Genomic DNA, 15958 nt, shown 5'->3' with positions numbered 1-15958 from the left:
GGTTTCAATGGAAATTGTAAGGAAATTCGAGGAAATTTATAGAAATTGTTTTTCAAAAAATAGGTCTATCGTGGCTGATATTCATCATCTCGACTGAATAATAACTTTCAATCCGTCGGCAACGTAAATGATTTGTAATAAAGGTCGAAGGCTAATGGTCTACTAGCGTTTATAATACTCTAATTTTTGTCTATTTGAAATATAAGCATTGAACTACTGCAATACATAAGTATGTTCTAACTACTGTGAAAATGTGAAAATAAAGCTTGCCGTCTACTTCACTACGTTTAATGCAGAAACCTTTTTAAATATTAAATATTTGTTTTACAACATTTCCCGTTTCACCATAGTCAGGGCGTTTAAAATTATCTACTACTTCTATGGTTTGAACAGGAGGTTGCCTAGCACAAATTCAAGTAAGAATTGTCTGATAAAATCGTTTCCTAAAATGGAAATATTGTATGCAATTCACAGCTTTTGAGCGTCGATCCGACAAGCATAATAAAATGACTGTTGATAAGAAAGAAAATTGGGTTGTTAGCGGTGCAACCACCAGATTTGAAGAAGTTGTAGGAAATTCAAGGAAGTTTTTGTCCAAATATTTTCACTGATTCGGAGTATGTGACACTTCATGTTGATATTAGCGAAGATGTATTCCTTCAAGTTCTTTGGGATGTTGAAAAAACATAAGAGTTTGTGAGGGATTTTAGCAATCTGTTCAACCTTGAATTGTTCACGAGAATCGATCCGTTGTTTTTCTCAGAAAAATTCAACGAGAATCGATTTTTCTCGAATTATAATAATAGCAGTGGTGTAGCGTAGCTTATTTCAACAATATTTTGCCTTAGTACAGTAGTTAATGTCATGCTAAAAAAGAAAATGTTCACATGCAGTCCAGATGTATTTGGTGACGAGTGCAGTTTTCTCAATATTTCATGAACAAAAGCAAATTAAGTGAAATTGATTTCTCTACGATGCGTTCGAAAATAAAATGCAATAAGCCCTGCCCACCCTTGAAAAACAAATTTGGTTCACAGTTCGGACTCGAATCGAATTTACATTGAAATCTATTTGAGCTCACGTGTTCTCTATGGCAAACGGTTTCGTATTTTATGCGTGACACAACGATTTGTGATATGTTTCATTTCCAATTTTTATTTATATATTTTAATGAGCAATAATCAGGACGCACGGAATTATATTTTTCCTTTTTGTTTTGTTAGCCAATTATTATACGGCAACGTTGTGATAGAGAGTCACAACATTCGAGGAAACTCGTTTCTGTTTCTAATTGACTAATGATTATTTTCTAATTAACCTTTCGCACACGGCAAGTATGACAAAATTATCGAAATTGTTACTTCTTTTGATCTTAGTATTTCAACAAGGAAAAAAATTGAAAATCTTTTACTTCAATTGTTTTATGATGTGAACTTTTCTACATAAGATGACACTAACGTTTGTCTGTTGTTTTTTGTCATCAATGTCGATAACTATGTCATTGCCGTCTGCAAAAAGTTAAACGGGACATTAAGCACGTCCGTTTTATTGACGATTTTTCGATTTTCTCGTCTGCTTTATATTGTCTCGGACCTGAATGTTTTGAACTTCTGATTCAGTTTGTGTTGCCTTTTCAGGAGAACAGTGTTGTCCCTTCTTCTCTTGAGAGCTAACGGACTATATGAATATCACCCCAAAAACTTTTGTTTCTGCAGTGAAGCAGCAGAGTCTTTACACGAATCGAGCAATGTCTTTACACGAATTCGAATACAATTTTACGGAAGACAATACACGTCTAATGAATGGTAATTTTCATAGAAAACGATAGTGTTGCGTGTGACTACAAAGATAAATGGAAAAGGTTGCCAAAAAACGATTAACAACGAAGAGAATGGACAATGTTATTTTGGTGAAAGAGTGCCTTTCATTCGAAATGTGTAACAGGAAATTGAAAATGTTGAGAGACTGAACGTAAAATTCAACATCAACAAATATGCACTACCTTGGTTGGAGTACATGTTTATTTACCGCAGGAGTTGATAGCGGTCGTAAAATTGCTAATCGAACCGTTTCAACGACATTAGTATTGTAATGTTCAAAGAATGTCTGCAAAGATTCATTGTAAATATTTGCCTCCGATAATTAGTGCTAACCACTTGAATATACCACGTGAATCATTGACGCAAAAATGATGTGTGCGTCGGGTCCACAATTATTGAAAAAATGATTTAAGTAAGTGCGAAGGCTCTTAATACAATGATGATTGGGAAGCATAATAAACTGTTTGTCGTGTTAAGCCATATCAATTAAATATTAGGTTTGAAGAGCTTTAATATGTTGATCCATGAAAAGTTCAAAGCTCACACATGTTTTCTGTTTTCTATGTGCAACAAAAAACTGTCGACAGAGTGTTTCTTAAATTGACTTAAGAAGCTAACCCTAATACTTCAGCTTTGATAAGCGATGGTGTATACTCAAAAATAGTGTCAACATTTTTGCTTTTAATTACGACATCTCATATCACGATTGAGTTAAACTCCAGTGTCAGTCGTTTGAAATGTGTTTGAAATTCAAATTAGGAACATAAATTTCTTTTGCTGCACTGCACGCCCTTAATTATTAATGGTGGAGTTCGTTGCATAAAGCAGATTATATTTTTACGGAAAGTGAGAGAGGAAAGGGTGTTTCGAGTGAAAATAAAAACGTTGGCGATTTACATTTTACCTGTAGTTTAAAATCGAACACTATAAGAGTTTCTAGATATAAAGTCGTTTCTAGAAATATTCTTTTTCTTTTAAATTAAAATTAAATTTGAGCCACTGTGGAATGATATTTTTTTTCTATATTTTTTAATGTTTTTTTTGTTTGTTAATTAATTAGAGACTATCTAAATATCTATCTAAAATTCAAAACGAGCCAAATGATAACGTAACAGTTCAATTACAATGAGTTCTATTTGTAGTTTAGTTTAAATGTTTTCAATGCAATTCTAATGATAGAAAATGTGATGCAAAATAAATCTTATTAAAAAAGTCCATTTGATATGATTTTTTATTTAAATTTTTAATTTTTAATTAAGATTTGTTTTTTAAAAATGATTTTCTTCTGCTCATTTTCAAAATCAATTTTTTTTGTCGTGTGTAAGCTTTTTAATTTTAATTTTCTGGTTTTTATTTATTGTTTATGTTTCAGCTAGAGATTAATGGTGTCGGCGAACAGTCTCGACCATTACTTAAACTTTATCTGAAAGACAATGAATTTTAGAAGATTTTTTTTCTGCTAATCGATGAAAAACAATCTAAAATTTCCATTCATACAAATCAAAGCCCAATTCTTACAAATCAGAGCCCAATTCATACAAACCATAGCCCAATTCAAACAAATCGGAGCCCAATTCAATCAGATCGGAGCCCAATTCAATCAAATCGGAGCCCAATTCAAACAAATCGGAGCCCAATTCAATCAAATCGTAGCCCAATTCAAACAAATCGGAGCCCAATTCAATCAAATCGGAGCCCAGTTCAAACAAATCGGAGCCCAATTCTTCCAAATCAGAGTCCAATTCATACAAACCATAGCCCAATTCAAACAAATCGGAGCCCAATTCAATCAAATCGGAGCCCAATTCAATAAAATCGGAGCCCAATTCAATCAGATCGGAGCCCGATTCAATCAAATCGGAGCCCAATTCAAACAAATCGGGGTCCAATTCTTCCAAGTCAGACCTCTATTCATACAAATCAGAGTCCAATTCATACAAACCATAGCCCAATTCAAACAAATCGGAGCCCAATTCAAACCAATCGTAGCCTAATTCAGACAAATCGGATCAGATTTTTCTTTACATCATAATAGCATATTGAGAACTCATTCCTTTTCCATAAATTTACTATCCTGGAAAGTCGTTTTTATATTGCCTCGAATATTAACAACTCCACTAAGTGAAAAAAATCACAGAAATTCGACGTTTCGAATTCATCAATAAAAAAACGCAGAAAACACTCGATTTCGAGCCAGATTCGAAATGTAAACGAAATGTTAACTTGTTACGAACAGTTATCATCTGTAGTCGATAGCTTCTTCAGTAATATAAACGACAATCTCTGACCGATGAGGTCGGTCTTATACAGCAGAACATGTTAAAATAAATGAAGTAAAAGATTTGAAATCAATCTCGTGAAAATAATTAGATTAAAATTATAGATTAGATTAAGATCCGTCTGGGATACGCTAGACACTGAATTTATTTTCGTCGAGGACGTACAATCGAAACGGATTTTCATTGGAGTAATCTCACGAGCAGGGTTGGACTGGCTACCAAGTAGCCCATCAAGCAATGTATGTAAAATAAAACCAAAAAACCTGAAAAATTGAACCTTTCATACAAGAATGGCTCAGTTTGACCAGTCCGGACTCGATCACGAGTACATGTAAGGTTCATTTGTGTCCGCTACGTGTGTTTTTCCTACAAACCTACCTATGGGTCACGTTTATTTGTATATACATTAGGAGTAAAGAGTCATCTAATAACGACGTCACTATTCTTTGACATAAGTCGATGACGCAATGCGACTTGAAAAATGATTGACTTTCAATTTACGGAGCTGAATGGTTAATTTAACTAACAAATGAAGTATGACACGATGGAGGCTTTTCTGATTCAGGATAATAAATGTTGCTGAAATAAGCGAGTTCTAAAGTTCTTATTTAAAAAAAATTCTTCCAAAATTTAAAGTCTTTTTCCGTTAATTTAATGTTTTTATTTAAATGCAATGCATCTATATCTAGTTAGTGTTTCAAATGAGAAGCCTGTTTTTCATTGTTTAAACAAACATTTCTAAATTACAAAATTTTATTATATTCGAAATTAATTAATTTTGTGTATGTTGATAAAACTCGACATGCACCAAAACTATAAACACATCCATGTAATTTATTCAAAAATAAAATGTAAAATTTCATGCAAAACGTTTTTCCTACGATATCTGCGAATTCACCTCACACTATATACATACACCATTGGTAACTTGCAACTTGTAAAAACGTTGTTTATGTTTACAACGTATAAATATTTTTGAAAGATCGAATGTTTACTACAAATAAAATGAATGTCTCAGACGTGAGAGCCGTTGAAAATTCATAAAAGCTAAATTGTTGGCGAAGTAATGCGAATAAGAAAATTTCTTGCTTTTCTTGCTTTAAAATACTACTCTACTTTAATACCATTAAAGATATTCATCACAATACCTTTAATGGTACGAATGGTATTAAATGGAGTAGTGTTTTGACACCTCAATTATTCTATTACTATGCTAGGTGCTTTGCAGCGGCTGATTTTCGGTGACTCTCATGACTGGAAAATCTACGTTCGAAAAGTAAGAGAGAGGAAGCCACAGTGATGCTATTTGATAGATTGAAAATCTTTTTCAGTTTCCTATAGTTTATCTAATTTACTCACAGCTTTTGCTTTCACTGAAATCCAATTGTGTGGAGGAATACGAAAATTTGTCACAAAAACGCGTGCTACGTACAGGCAATGCTTGAAATTCAGTCTCAGTTTCTATAAAATGTTTTGTCGTTTTGCATACCTGACCATTGGTCATGGACATTAATTTGAGTAGCAAAAATGTTAGGAGAACATTCTACTGTAGTTTTTAAACTAACTACAGTGTTTAGGGACCTGCGTCCAATGTATACTTAACAGACCCCACGCTTTTACTTAAAGTTTAGTATACGCAGCCAGTGGATTGATTTCAGTATAAATGAGATAGTTTTACTATACTACACCTGGTCAGTCAATTGATCGTATCTAAGTTGTAATAGTTAAGTCACAATCATTGACCCGAACCTAAGTCGAACGCGATTCAATAGAGTTAGCGAAACCGACATGGGAGCCAATTCTCGCGAATTTAAGAATTCGCAACAGTTATCGCCCTGGCTATAAAACATCATTTTGAATTACAGTGGACGTCAGTGAAATTTAGTCAGAAATCTGCTTCAGCTGTTTGAGTGGATCAGGTGAAAACCGTCCACTATAGCGAGTGATATTCAATATTACTTAAACTCTTTAGAGACGGAGATCGATCATCTAATTGTTTTTAATGTTGAACGAAAATGGTACTAATTACTTAAACTTAGGAGTAATGGCTCGTCAGTCTCATTCAACAATTATGGTCATCCAGAAATTTCGTGTCCACTTTTTTTATTTATCCCAGTCCCATTTTCTCGTTCACAGTGGATGAAATTCACGGATCACTCTTGCTATTAGACCGAGTTACAATGAATAACTAAGAAATTGCAAACTGTGTTCAATCTACCAAATACCGTCACTGGGCTGTACGATGTAGCCTTTTTTTCATGCGTAATATAAAAAGTTCGACAGGTAAACAGCCCCTTCATGTATTGTATAATGGTGTGAGTAAATATTTATTCGTGTTAAAATAATAAAATTATCCAAAAAAAAGCTTTTTTCGCAAACTTTCTGAACTGAATTTCTTTGAAACTTTTTCTTCGGCAATATTTTTATGAAAAAAAATTCCAAATTCAGAAAATTTTAAGCACCGTCCATTCAAAATTATTAGTTTTTTTTTATCATTATTCAGCATATGTATCAATCGATTTGATTAAAACAAATAAGAAATTTTAAGCGATTTTGCCTGATAATATATTTATATTTGAAATTTCTAAATAGCAAATTTATTTTGGGTAAAATTTTATTGTGGTCTTTTTGAGTAAAAATTTCTGTCTTCAATTGTTTCATTAGATTTTTTTTAATATATTTCTTTGTTGTAAGTATTTTGTATTGTAAATATTTCATTGTTAATTGGTTAATTAATTGGTTGGTTTTTAGGTCGTTTGCCATTGACGGAAATAGAAATTCGAAAATGTACCCAGTCAAATATTTGAATCCCGCGAGCTGTAACCAAATCGTCACTCAAGTTCTGTCGATGCAAAGAATTTTTAAGTACTATTACACCGAAATTCGTCTCCCTTTCTATACATTCATTCATCTCGTCAATGGTTGTACGTTAGAACCCGAATTTTTCTATTACAAATAGTTCCACTTGATTATTATAGTCCCAACCTCATCCTCATTTGTGAAAGTGTGGAAAAGCGGTAAAGAAAATTTCTGCACGAGTAAGAATTTGTTGGTTTTTTACATTTTCCTTGATTTTCCATATTTTCCTGAATTTTCACAAAAAAATTATTTCTGGAAAATTTGGGGAAAATGTAGGAAAATTCTGGAAAATTTAGAAAAATAAAGGAAAATGTTGTTAAATTTAGGAAAAATAGGAAAACATTTTCCCAAAAATAGCTTCTGATTATAACAGAGATTACTATAATTAACTCTCGACTGGTGGCAGGCTCTCGAGGAATTTATTGAAAAAATGGTTGATATGGGAACTGTTGCTGTGGAAGAATGCACAGGTAGACTCTCGAGGAATTTATTGAAAAAATGGTTGAAATGGGAACTGTTGCTGTGGAAGAATGCACAGGTAGACGAGCTGAGGTTGTTGTCTTTGCTTAGTAGCATTGAAATTCATCAAAGTAGTATGATACACGAGTAACCCAAAATCAATGTTATTAAACGCCGTGAAACAGCTCATATCACAGCAACTTACTTATTATATTGCCCATCTTGTGGTAAATTGAATTTTATGATGAAGTCAGCGGAAACGTTATAATTGAGTCCGGTTCACTTACGTAATTAGATATGAAGAACAAGATTTGAAAATTGGCGACAATAGAAACCACTCACTTCTTAAGACACATAAACAAAAACAGAAAACGCTTAAAATTTGAGTAGTTCAAACTGAATTTTTACGCAAATGTTTTAATTTTGAGTGATTCCATTAATGATTGATGGTCGATATTTGGTCGAAAATTCAAAATCCTTTGTTATTGGTTGACAATCAGAGTGCCATTCGGCTCATCAAGAACATGGAATTTCACAAGCGCTCAAAGCATATCGATGTCATGTACAACTTTATACGTGAAAAGTTTCATGATGGTTTCTTCACACTGTCGTACATCGATACGAACAATCAGATGGGCCCATAACCTTTTGACTTTGAATTAGAACGCAGTGAGTTTCGATTTTAGTGAACAGCTTTATTGCACGGTTGTTTGTACAGAACTGAATATGTTCAAGTATACGCAAAGTGCACATACTGCTGAGGGCATTTATACTTATACAAATGCAAATAGATTAGGGTTGGACAAAAACCAAAAAACTAAAAGTTCAACAAGTCGGTTCCTGAGGAGATAGCAAGGACTATAATTTCGAAGTTAAGGAAACTAAAGTCTTGTTTGATGTACGTAACGAAAAACTCACCTGAACGCTATTGCCAAACTCACCGACGACTCGTATACTATCGTAAAACAACGTCATTTCAATGCATTGTATTTTTAGCAATTTCTTTTATGCATCGAACTACTCGAAATGGTCACGCTTCAATATTAAGTCGTGACCCTCGCTACCAGATCCAAATATTTGGCATTGTACACAGTTAATTTGTTGAATGATGTGTTATGTAATGCAAATAAATTCGTTTCACATAAATAAAATAGTTGATTGATAGTGTGTCAACAAAACGAAAATCTCTCTTTTACTAACATGATATAAGTGTAACAGTTTAGATTCGGTCACAAATAGATATATCCAATTTAAACATTATCCTCGACACAATGACTGTGCCTCCACATATTGTCGTATCAATTGCATATAAATATTTTTTTAATGACTTATCTCTGATGAAGATGGGAGTATATTAGTGAAATTGCTATCAGAATTATTCCAAATATAGTTATTCTTCGCGTATTATTATTCGTTAATAAGCCAGGACTTGAATTACACATATCTTCCTCACAAAAACACATATGGCCCTTTCCCGAACTTTCCATCATGCACACATGATCAACCATAAATAAGTTTATTTGCAACTGTGATGTACACATTCTACGCACTACCTCGTATGCTGAAATTGTAAAATTTCCAAAATTATTAATTTTTTGCTGTTGTAGCTAACTGCTCATAAAAGACGCCTGGTGCCCAGAGGAGCCTGTTTTTGTTAAATCGATCTACCAATATTTCACAGAATCTAACCAAACTTACTGGGATGAACAGTAACAGTACCGAATTGGCTACTGCAAATGTTGAGAAATATAAGCAAAAGGTAGAGAAGAGCTCTGTATATTCAATTCATACATCGCTCAAACAGTCATTCGGATTAATTTCTGTTAATTTTTTCAAAAATTCATCAAATCAACGCACTTCTAGCATGAGTGATACTTTAAATAGAGTACTGAAACTGGACATAGTTTTATACAAACTTTTTCACTGTAATAAAACGTGTTAAAAAAGTTCATTCAAAACAGTACATTAATTGACAGCTGTCACTGAGATCACTCATGCTTGGAGTGCGTTGATCAAATAAATTCACAAAAACTTAGTGTCTGATTAGGTGAAGATTTTGGAATTATTTGTCTGGGTGAACTAAAAATAATCTCAATTGACCCACCCACAGCGGTCTTTTATCAACAGTCCAACATTAAAAATTCATTAAAAACGGCAAATATGGTCTGCGATGTACATACGTGATTTCGAATGGCGAACCATTTTCACACAACATCCATTACACGTCATCAATGGTGGCTGGTCTCTCGGCAAAGCCGTGTAGTTAAATGGATCTTTGCAGCGAGCGTCTGTCCATGAGTCACATTCATAACAATAGATTGACCGAGCTGGAAAAGAATTCCGTTTAAATAAAGACGATGCAATCAACGACAAATAAACGGGAAGCATCAGGCTTAGTGAAGGTGGAATTTTTGCCGTTCACACTACATGTATACGACATTGACCGAACAGTAAAAGCAGCTCTCGTTGCCACTTCTCCCGAATGAGGAAGCTTTTATATGCAAGATTTATGAAACTTATCTCGATATGATCATGAAGCACGGTACTTTAAGTGCCCATTGGATTCGAAAATGAGATTTCTCAAATTCAGATATGGTTAGGAATTCTCCAGAAAATTGCCTTTCTTAACTGTTCGTTACTGAGTTTTTATCAGTAACAAAAAGTCGATTAATGAGGGGGCCCTGAGTGAGTGTACGAACTGCTGGCTGCCCGATTTCTTTAGACTTTCTGTTAACCCAGCTACAGGGTTGAGAGCAATTATCGGCTTTGGATCCGAAACGTTTGTGATAAAAACAGAGTTTATTTGGTTTAACATTCGACGCTTTGGCCGGCGTCGTCGATCGGTTTCGTGATTTTTGTCCACTACTATTCCAAGACCTGCGAAAACCCTGTGTGAGAGTTTCGACTTTGTCTTCCAGCTTATGGACAACGTTAACTAAACCGTCGAGAAGGTCGTTTGAGGGACTAGAGACTTCTTGAACACTTACAGAAGAAGACTGAGTAACTTCAAACATTTGATCTGCCAATTGTGCTAGTTCCTCTATAGGTGCTACACTCGTAGCGAGGAATGTATGAATTGTAGTTGGTAATCTTTGCAAAAACAAGGTGCGAAGGAATTCATCACCTACCTTCTTGCATGCGAGAGCTTTCATTTTACGTAAAAGATCCGTGGGTCTCATATCTCCGAGGGTTAATTCTTCGAGGAGAGCCTTCAGTTTTTGTTGATCAGTAGCAGTGAATTGCTTGATAAGGCGGGCCTTGATTGCTTGGTACTGATTTCTCGCAGGTGGAGCGAGTACAATATCACTAACATAATCGAGAATATCCGATTCAATTACACCTACGATGTGATTGAATTTGGTTTGTTCGGTTGTTATGTTTGTTGTAGTAAACTGCGCTTCCAGCTGTATGAACCACAGCTGTGGGTTCTTTTTCCAGAATGGCGGTATTTTTAGCTGGATGCGTTGCACCGAATTGTTAACCGGTGGAATATTTCCATTACCTAAATCAGAGTTACCTCCACTACCAACTGTAGGAACAACCATTGGAGTTTCTCCGATTGATTGATCGTTGTTATCACCATCTGCCATAGTAGATATGCAAGTGTAGTGAAAATAGAGAAAATTTAAGTTGAACTTGAAAGCAACGAATTTTCTGAACAGCAGTTGAAACGTATTGTTTGCACTGCGCAATGATTTTAAAGACGAAAAATGTCGAGGGTCACCAGTTGTGGGAGTTGCTTTTTCGTTGGCTTGTTGGAAAGCAAAAACGAGCGGTTTATGATCTGTGTAAATCGTGAATGTACGCGCCTCCAGCAGATTTTGGAAGTGTTTAATTGAAGCGTAGATTGACAACAGCTCCCGGTCATATGTTGAATACTTTCGTTCAGCTGAGGAAAGGCGTTTGGAAAAGAACGCGAGAGGTTTCCAGTGATTATTTTCTAATTGATTTACCACCCCTCCGATAGCAGTGTCGGATGCGTCAACCATGAGACAGAGCTTCGCGTCTGGAGACGGATGGGCGAGCAAGGCTGCGTCGGCTAAAGCCTTTTTACATAGCTCGAATGCGCCGAGGCGCTCAGGGTTCCACTCAATTACCGATTTGTCGTTCTTTTTGTTACCTTTCGTACAATCTAGCAATGGAATTTGCATGTGAGCTGCTTTAGGAATAAAACGACGGTAATAATTGATCATACCGAGGAAACGTTTGAGTTTGTCGATTGTTTCCGGTAGTGGAAAATTAACAATCGAGGAAACTTTTGATTGTAAAGGTTTAGTTCCGTTTACGTCGATTGAATAGCCCAGAAAACGTACCTCCTTTTGACCGAACACACACTTGTCGACATTAATTACGACACCGTAATCATTTAGTCTACCGAACAAGATTCTTAAATGTTCAAGGTGTTCTTGTTCATCTCTTGATGCGACTAAAATATCGTCCAAATACGCAAAGCAAAAGTCGAGTCCTTGAATGATGGAGTTGACAAAACGCTGGAAAGTTTGAGCGGCGTTGCACAACCCGAATGTCATGTAAGGGAACTCAAAAAGTCCGAAAGGAGTGATCAAAGCTGTTTTTTGAATGTCTTCATCAGCCATTGGAATCTGATTGTAAGCTCTTACCAAATCAACTACTCCAAAAATTTTCTTTCCATTCAAAAAATTACTGAAATCGTGGATATGAGAAATTGGATAACGATCGGGTAAGGTTTGAGCGTTAAGACGGCGGTAGTCACCGCATGGACGCCAACCGCCGGATGGCTTGGGCGCTATATGTAATGGAGAAGCCCATGGACTTTTTGAAGGACGGCAAATTCCAAGTTCGAGCATCCTGTCGAATTCGGCTTTGGCTACTTTAAGCTTTTCTGGGTTAAGCCGGCGCGGCTTAGAAAAAATAGGCTGGCAGTTCGTGACGATTTGATGACGAACGTTATGTTTCTTCAACGGGTTTTTAAAAGAAGAAAGATCGAGTAGCGAAGGAAACTCTTGTACTAGTTCATGATAGATTCCTATGTTTGTGAGAGATTTCACTTGGATATCAATGCTAGCCTGTTTGATTTTTCCTTGAATAGGCAAGGTTGTAACGTTATCGATTAGGTTACCATTTTTAACATCGATTAAAAGGTCAAATTTCTTTAATAAATCGGCGCCAATTATTGGTGATTGCACGTCTGCAATGATAAATAACCAAGTTATCGGTCGGCGAAGACCGAGATTGAGCGTTATAGATTTGCTTCCGTAAGTCTTAATCTTAGAGCCGTTTGCTGCGAAGAGATTAAACAGACATGGAGCGTTGAGCCTTTCTTTCGACGTTGGGGGGACCACAGAAATGTCGGCGCCCGTGTCTACCAAAAAATCTCTGTTTGAGTTTTTATCAGTAACAAAAAGTCGATTAATGAGGGGGCCCTGAGTGAGTGTACGAACTGCTGGCTGCCCGATTTCTTTAGACTTTCTGTTAACCCAGCTACAGGGTTGAGAGCAATTATCGGCTTTGGATCCGAAACGTTTGTGATAAAAACAGAGTTTATTTGGTTTAACATTCGACGCTTTGGCCGGCGTCGTCGATCGGTTTCGTGATTTTTGTCCACTACTATTCCAAGACCTGCGAAAACCCTGTGTGAGAGTTTCGACTTTGTCTTCCAGCTTATGGACAACGTTAACTAAACCGTCGAGAAGGTCGTTTGAGGGACTAGAGACTTCTTGAACACTTACAGAAGAAGACTGAGTAACTTCAAACATTTGATCTGCCAATTGTGCTAGTTCCTCTATAGGTGCTACACTCGTAGCGAGGAATGTATGAATTGTAGTTGGTAATCTTTGCAAAAACAAGGTGCGAAGGAATTCATCACCTACCTTCTTGCATGCGAGAGCTTTCATTTTACGTAAAAGATCCGTGGGTCTCATATCTCCGAGGGTTAATTCTTCGAGGAGAGCCTTCAGTTTTTGTTGATTTTCCATGGCGATTATACGGATTTCACGGATTGCCAACTCTTGATTCCTTAAAATTTGCTGTAATGCGTTGAGCCACTCCGGGTTTTCGGTAAGTTTCTTATTTGGTGCCATGACTTGGTTGCAAGTGAAAAGCACGATGACTTGTAGGATTTTTTGAATAAAAATTTTGCTGAAGTAGTGTGTAGTGTGTTACTCGTACCACAGACTTTTGTAGAAAGGATGAGATGAGAGAATTTCAGTAGGATGAATGCGATTTGCTGTAAAATTTTATGTTTATAGCAGTTGATGTGTTTAATGATTTTTAGCGAAACGTACTTTCTTTTTAAGTGGTTTTTTCACCGAAACACATTCATTGAAATCAAATGAAGGTTTTAAACGGTCAACTGAAATTACCTTATTAATTTTTCCAATTTTGATTGTGAAAAACTTCTCATTTCGTGAAATTACTTCGAATGGGCCGGTATAGGTCGGCTGGAGCGCTTTTTTAACCCCGTCCGACCGGACAAAAACGTGAGTACATGAAGACATGTCTTTGTGTACAAAAACGTTTTGCTTGTTATGATTAGAAGATGGAATGGGTTTGATTTCAGCCATTGCATCTTTTAATCGTTCGACAAATGTTGAAGCATTTGAGACTAGGCTGGGCTTTTTTTATTTTTGACAATTTTTACTTCTTGTGGATTCAAGAAACTAGTTTATTCTAATATCTTCCCACAACTGGTGACCCTCGACATTTTTCGTCTTTAAAATCATTGCGCAGTGCAAACAATACGTTTCAACTGCTGTTCAGAAAATTCGTTGCTTTCAAGTTCAACTTAAATTTTCTCTATTTTCACTACACTTGCATATCTACTATGGCAGATGGTGATAACAACGATCATTCGAGCTATGTAAAAAGGCTTTAGCCGACGCAGCCTTGCTCGCCCATCCGTCTCCAGACGCGAAGCTCTGTCTCATGGTTGACGCATCCGACACTGCTATCGGAGGGGTGGTAAATCAATTAGAAAATAATCACTGGAAACCTCTCGCGTTCTTTTCCAAACGCCTTTCCTCAGCTGAACGAAAGTATTCAACATATGACCGGGAGCTGTTGTCAATCTACGCTTCAATTAAACACTTCCAAAATCTGCTGGAGGCGCGTACATTCACGATTTACACAGATCATAAACCGCTCGTTTTTGCTTTCCAACAAGCCAACGAAAAAGCAACTCCCCGTCAACTTCGACACCTCGATTTGATCGGTCAGTTCTCAACAGATATTCAACATATCTCTGGAGTAGATAACGTGGTTGCTGACACTCTGTCTAGGATCAACAGCATTTCCACAGTCTCACTGTCCAGCACTGTTGATTACAAACTCATCGCCTTAAAACAATTAGAAGATGAGGAGCTGATCCAGCTAAGGAAGCAAAAAACTAAATTAAAAATCCTCGATATTCAATTTCACGATATCATTTTGGCATGCGACGTTTCAACCACAGAACCTCGTCCATACGTTCCGTCAGAATTAAGGAAACAAGTTTTTGAAAAAGTTCATAACCTCGCTCATGCAGGGGTCAAGGCAACGCAAAAATTAATTAGCAAAAGTTTTGTATGGCCTTCAATGAGCAAAGACATCCAAGTCTTTTGTAAAAGTTGTTTAGCTTGCCAACGAACCAAAGTCAGCAAGCACAACCAAGCAGCCTTTGAGCAAATCAAAACGCCTAACGCTCGGTTCGAACATATTCATATAGATATCGTTGGAAGACTCCCGGAATCAGAAGGTTTTTCGTATTGTCTCACTATCATCGATCGATTTACTCGCTGGCCCGAGGCAATACCAATTCAAGACATGTCTGCTGAAACAGTAGCAAAGGCCATGTTTCTCAATTGGATCGCTCGTTTCGGAGTGCCCTTGAGGTTGACCAGCGATCAAGGCCGAAATTTCGAAAGTAGCTTATTCACCGAGTTAAATAAACTGCTTGGGGTCCAAAAATTCCGCACTACTGCTTATCACCCTCAAGCTAACGGAATTTTAGAAAGATGGCACCGCACACTTAAAAATTCAATCAAGTGTCACGGAAACATTCGCTGGACAGAAACACTTCCAACAGTTTTACTCGGTCTCCGTTCAGTAATTCTGCAAAATGTAAACGCATCTCCAGCAGAGTTAGTCTATGGAACAAATTTGCGTCTTCCTTATTTTTACTTCGACAAAATCAAGCCCAGCCTAGTCTCAAATGCTTCAACATTTGTCGAACGATTAAAAGATGCAATGGCTGAAATCAAACCCATTCCATCTTCTAATCATAACAAACAAAACGTTTTTGTACACAAAGACATGTCTTCATGTACTCACGTTTTTGTCCGGTCGGACGGGGTTAAAAAAGCGCTCCAGCCGACCTATACCGGCCCATTCGAAGTAATTTCACGAAATGAGAAGTTTTTCACAATCAAAATTGGAAAAATTAATAAGGTAATTTCAGTTGACCGTTTTAAAACCTTCATTTGATTTCAATGAATGTGTTTCGGTGAAAAAACCACTTAAAAAGAAAGTACGTTTCGCTAAAAATCATTAAACACATCAACTGCTATAAACATAAAATTTTACAGC

General features: G+C 36.3%; 2 protein-coding genes across 2 annotated transcripts; both read right to left on the bottom strand.

Moving 5' to 3' along the window:
- Positions 1–7239: 7239 nt before the first annotated feature.
- LOC119079285 (protein quiver-like) lies at positions 7240–9909 on the bottom strand. Its single transcript, XM_037187075.1, has 2 exons — positions 9598–9909; positions 7240–8978 (listed from the first exon to the last, which is right to left on the bottom strand). The coding sequence occupies exons 1-2, from the start codon at positions 9803–9805 to the stop codon at positions 8746–8748; spliced, it is 441 nt and encodes a 146-aa protein (XP_037042970.1). The 5' UTR covers positions 9806–9909; the 3' UTR covers positions 7240–8745.
- A 132-nt stretch (positions 9910–10041) lies between these two features.
- On the bottom strand, positions 10042–14005 carry LOC119079679. Its single transcript, XM_037187737.1, has 2 exons — positions 13267–14005; positions 10042–11000 (listed from the first exon to the last, which is right to left on the bottom strand). The coding sequence occupies exons 1-2, from the start codon at positions 13274–13276 to the stop codon at positions 10042–10044; spliced, it is 969 nt and encodes a 322-aa protein (XP_037043632.1). The 5' UTR covers positions 13277–14005.
- Positions 14006–15958: the final 1953 nt, after the last annotated feature.

This window comes from Bradysia coprophila, unplaced genomic scaffold (genome assembly GCF_014529535.1).
Source record: "Bradysia coprophila strain Holo2 unplaced genomic scaffold, BU_Bcop_v1 contig_324, whole genome shotgun sequence".
Lineage (NCBI taxonomy): Eukaryota > Metazoa > Arthropoda > Insecta > Diptera > Sciaridae > Bradysia > Bradysia coprophila.
This window is presented reverse-complemented; position numbering and strand designations above follow the sequence as displayed.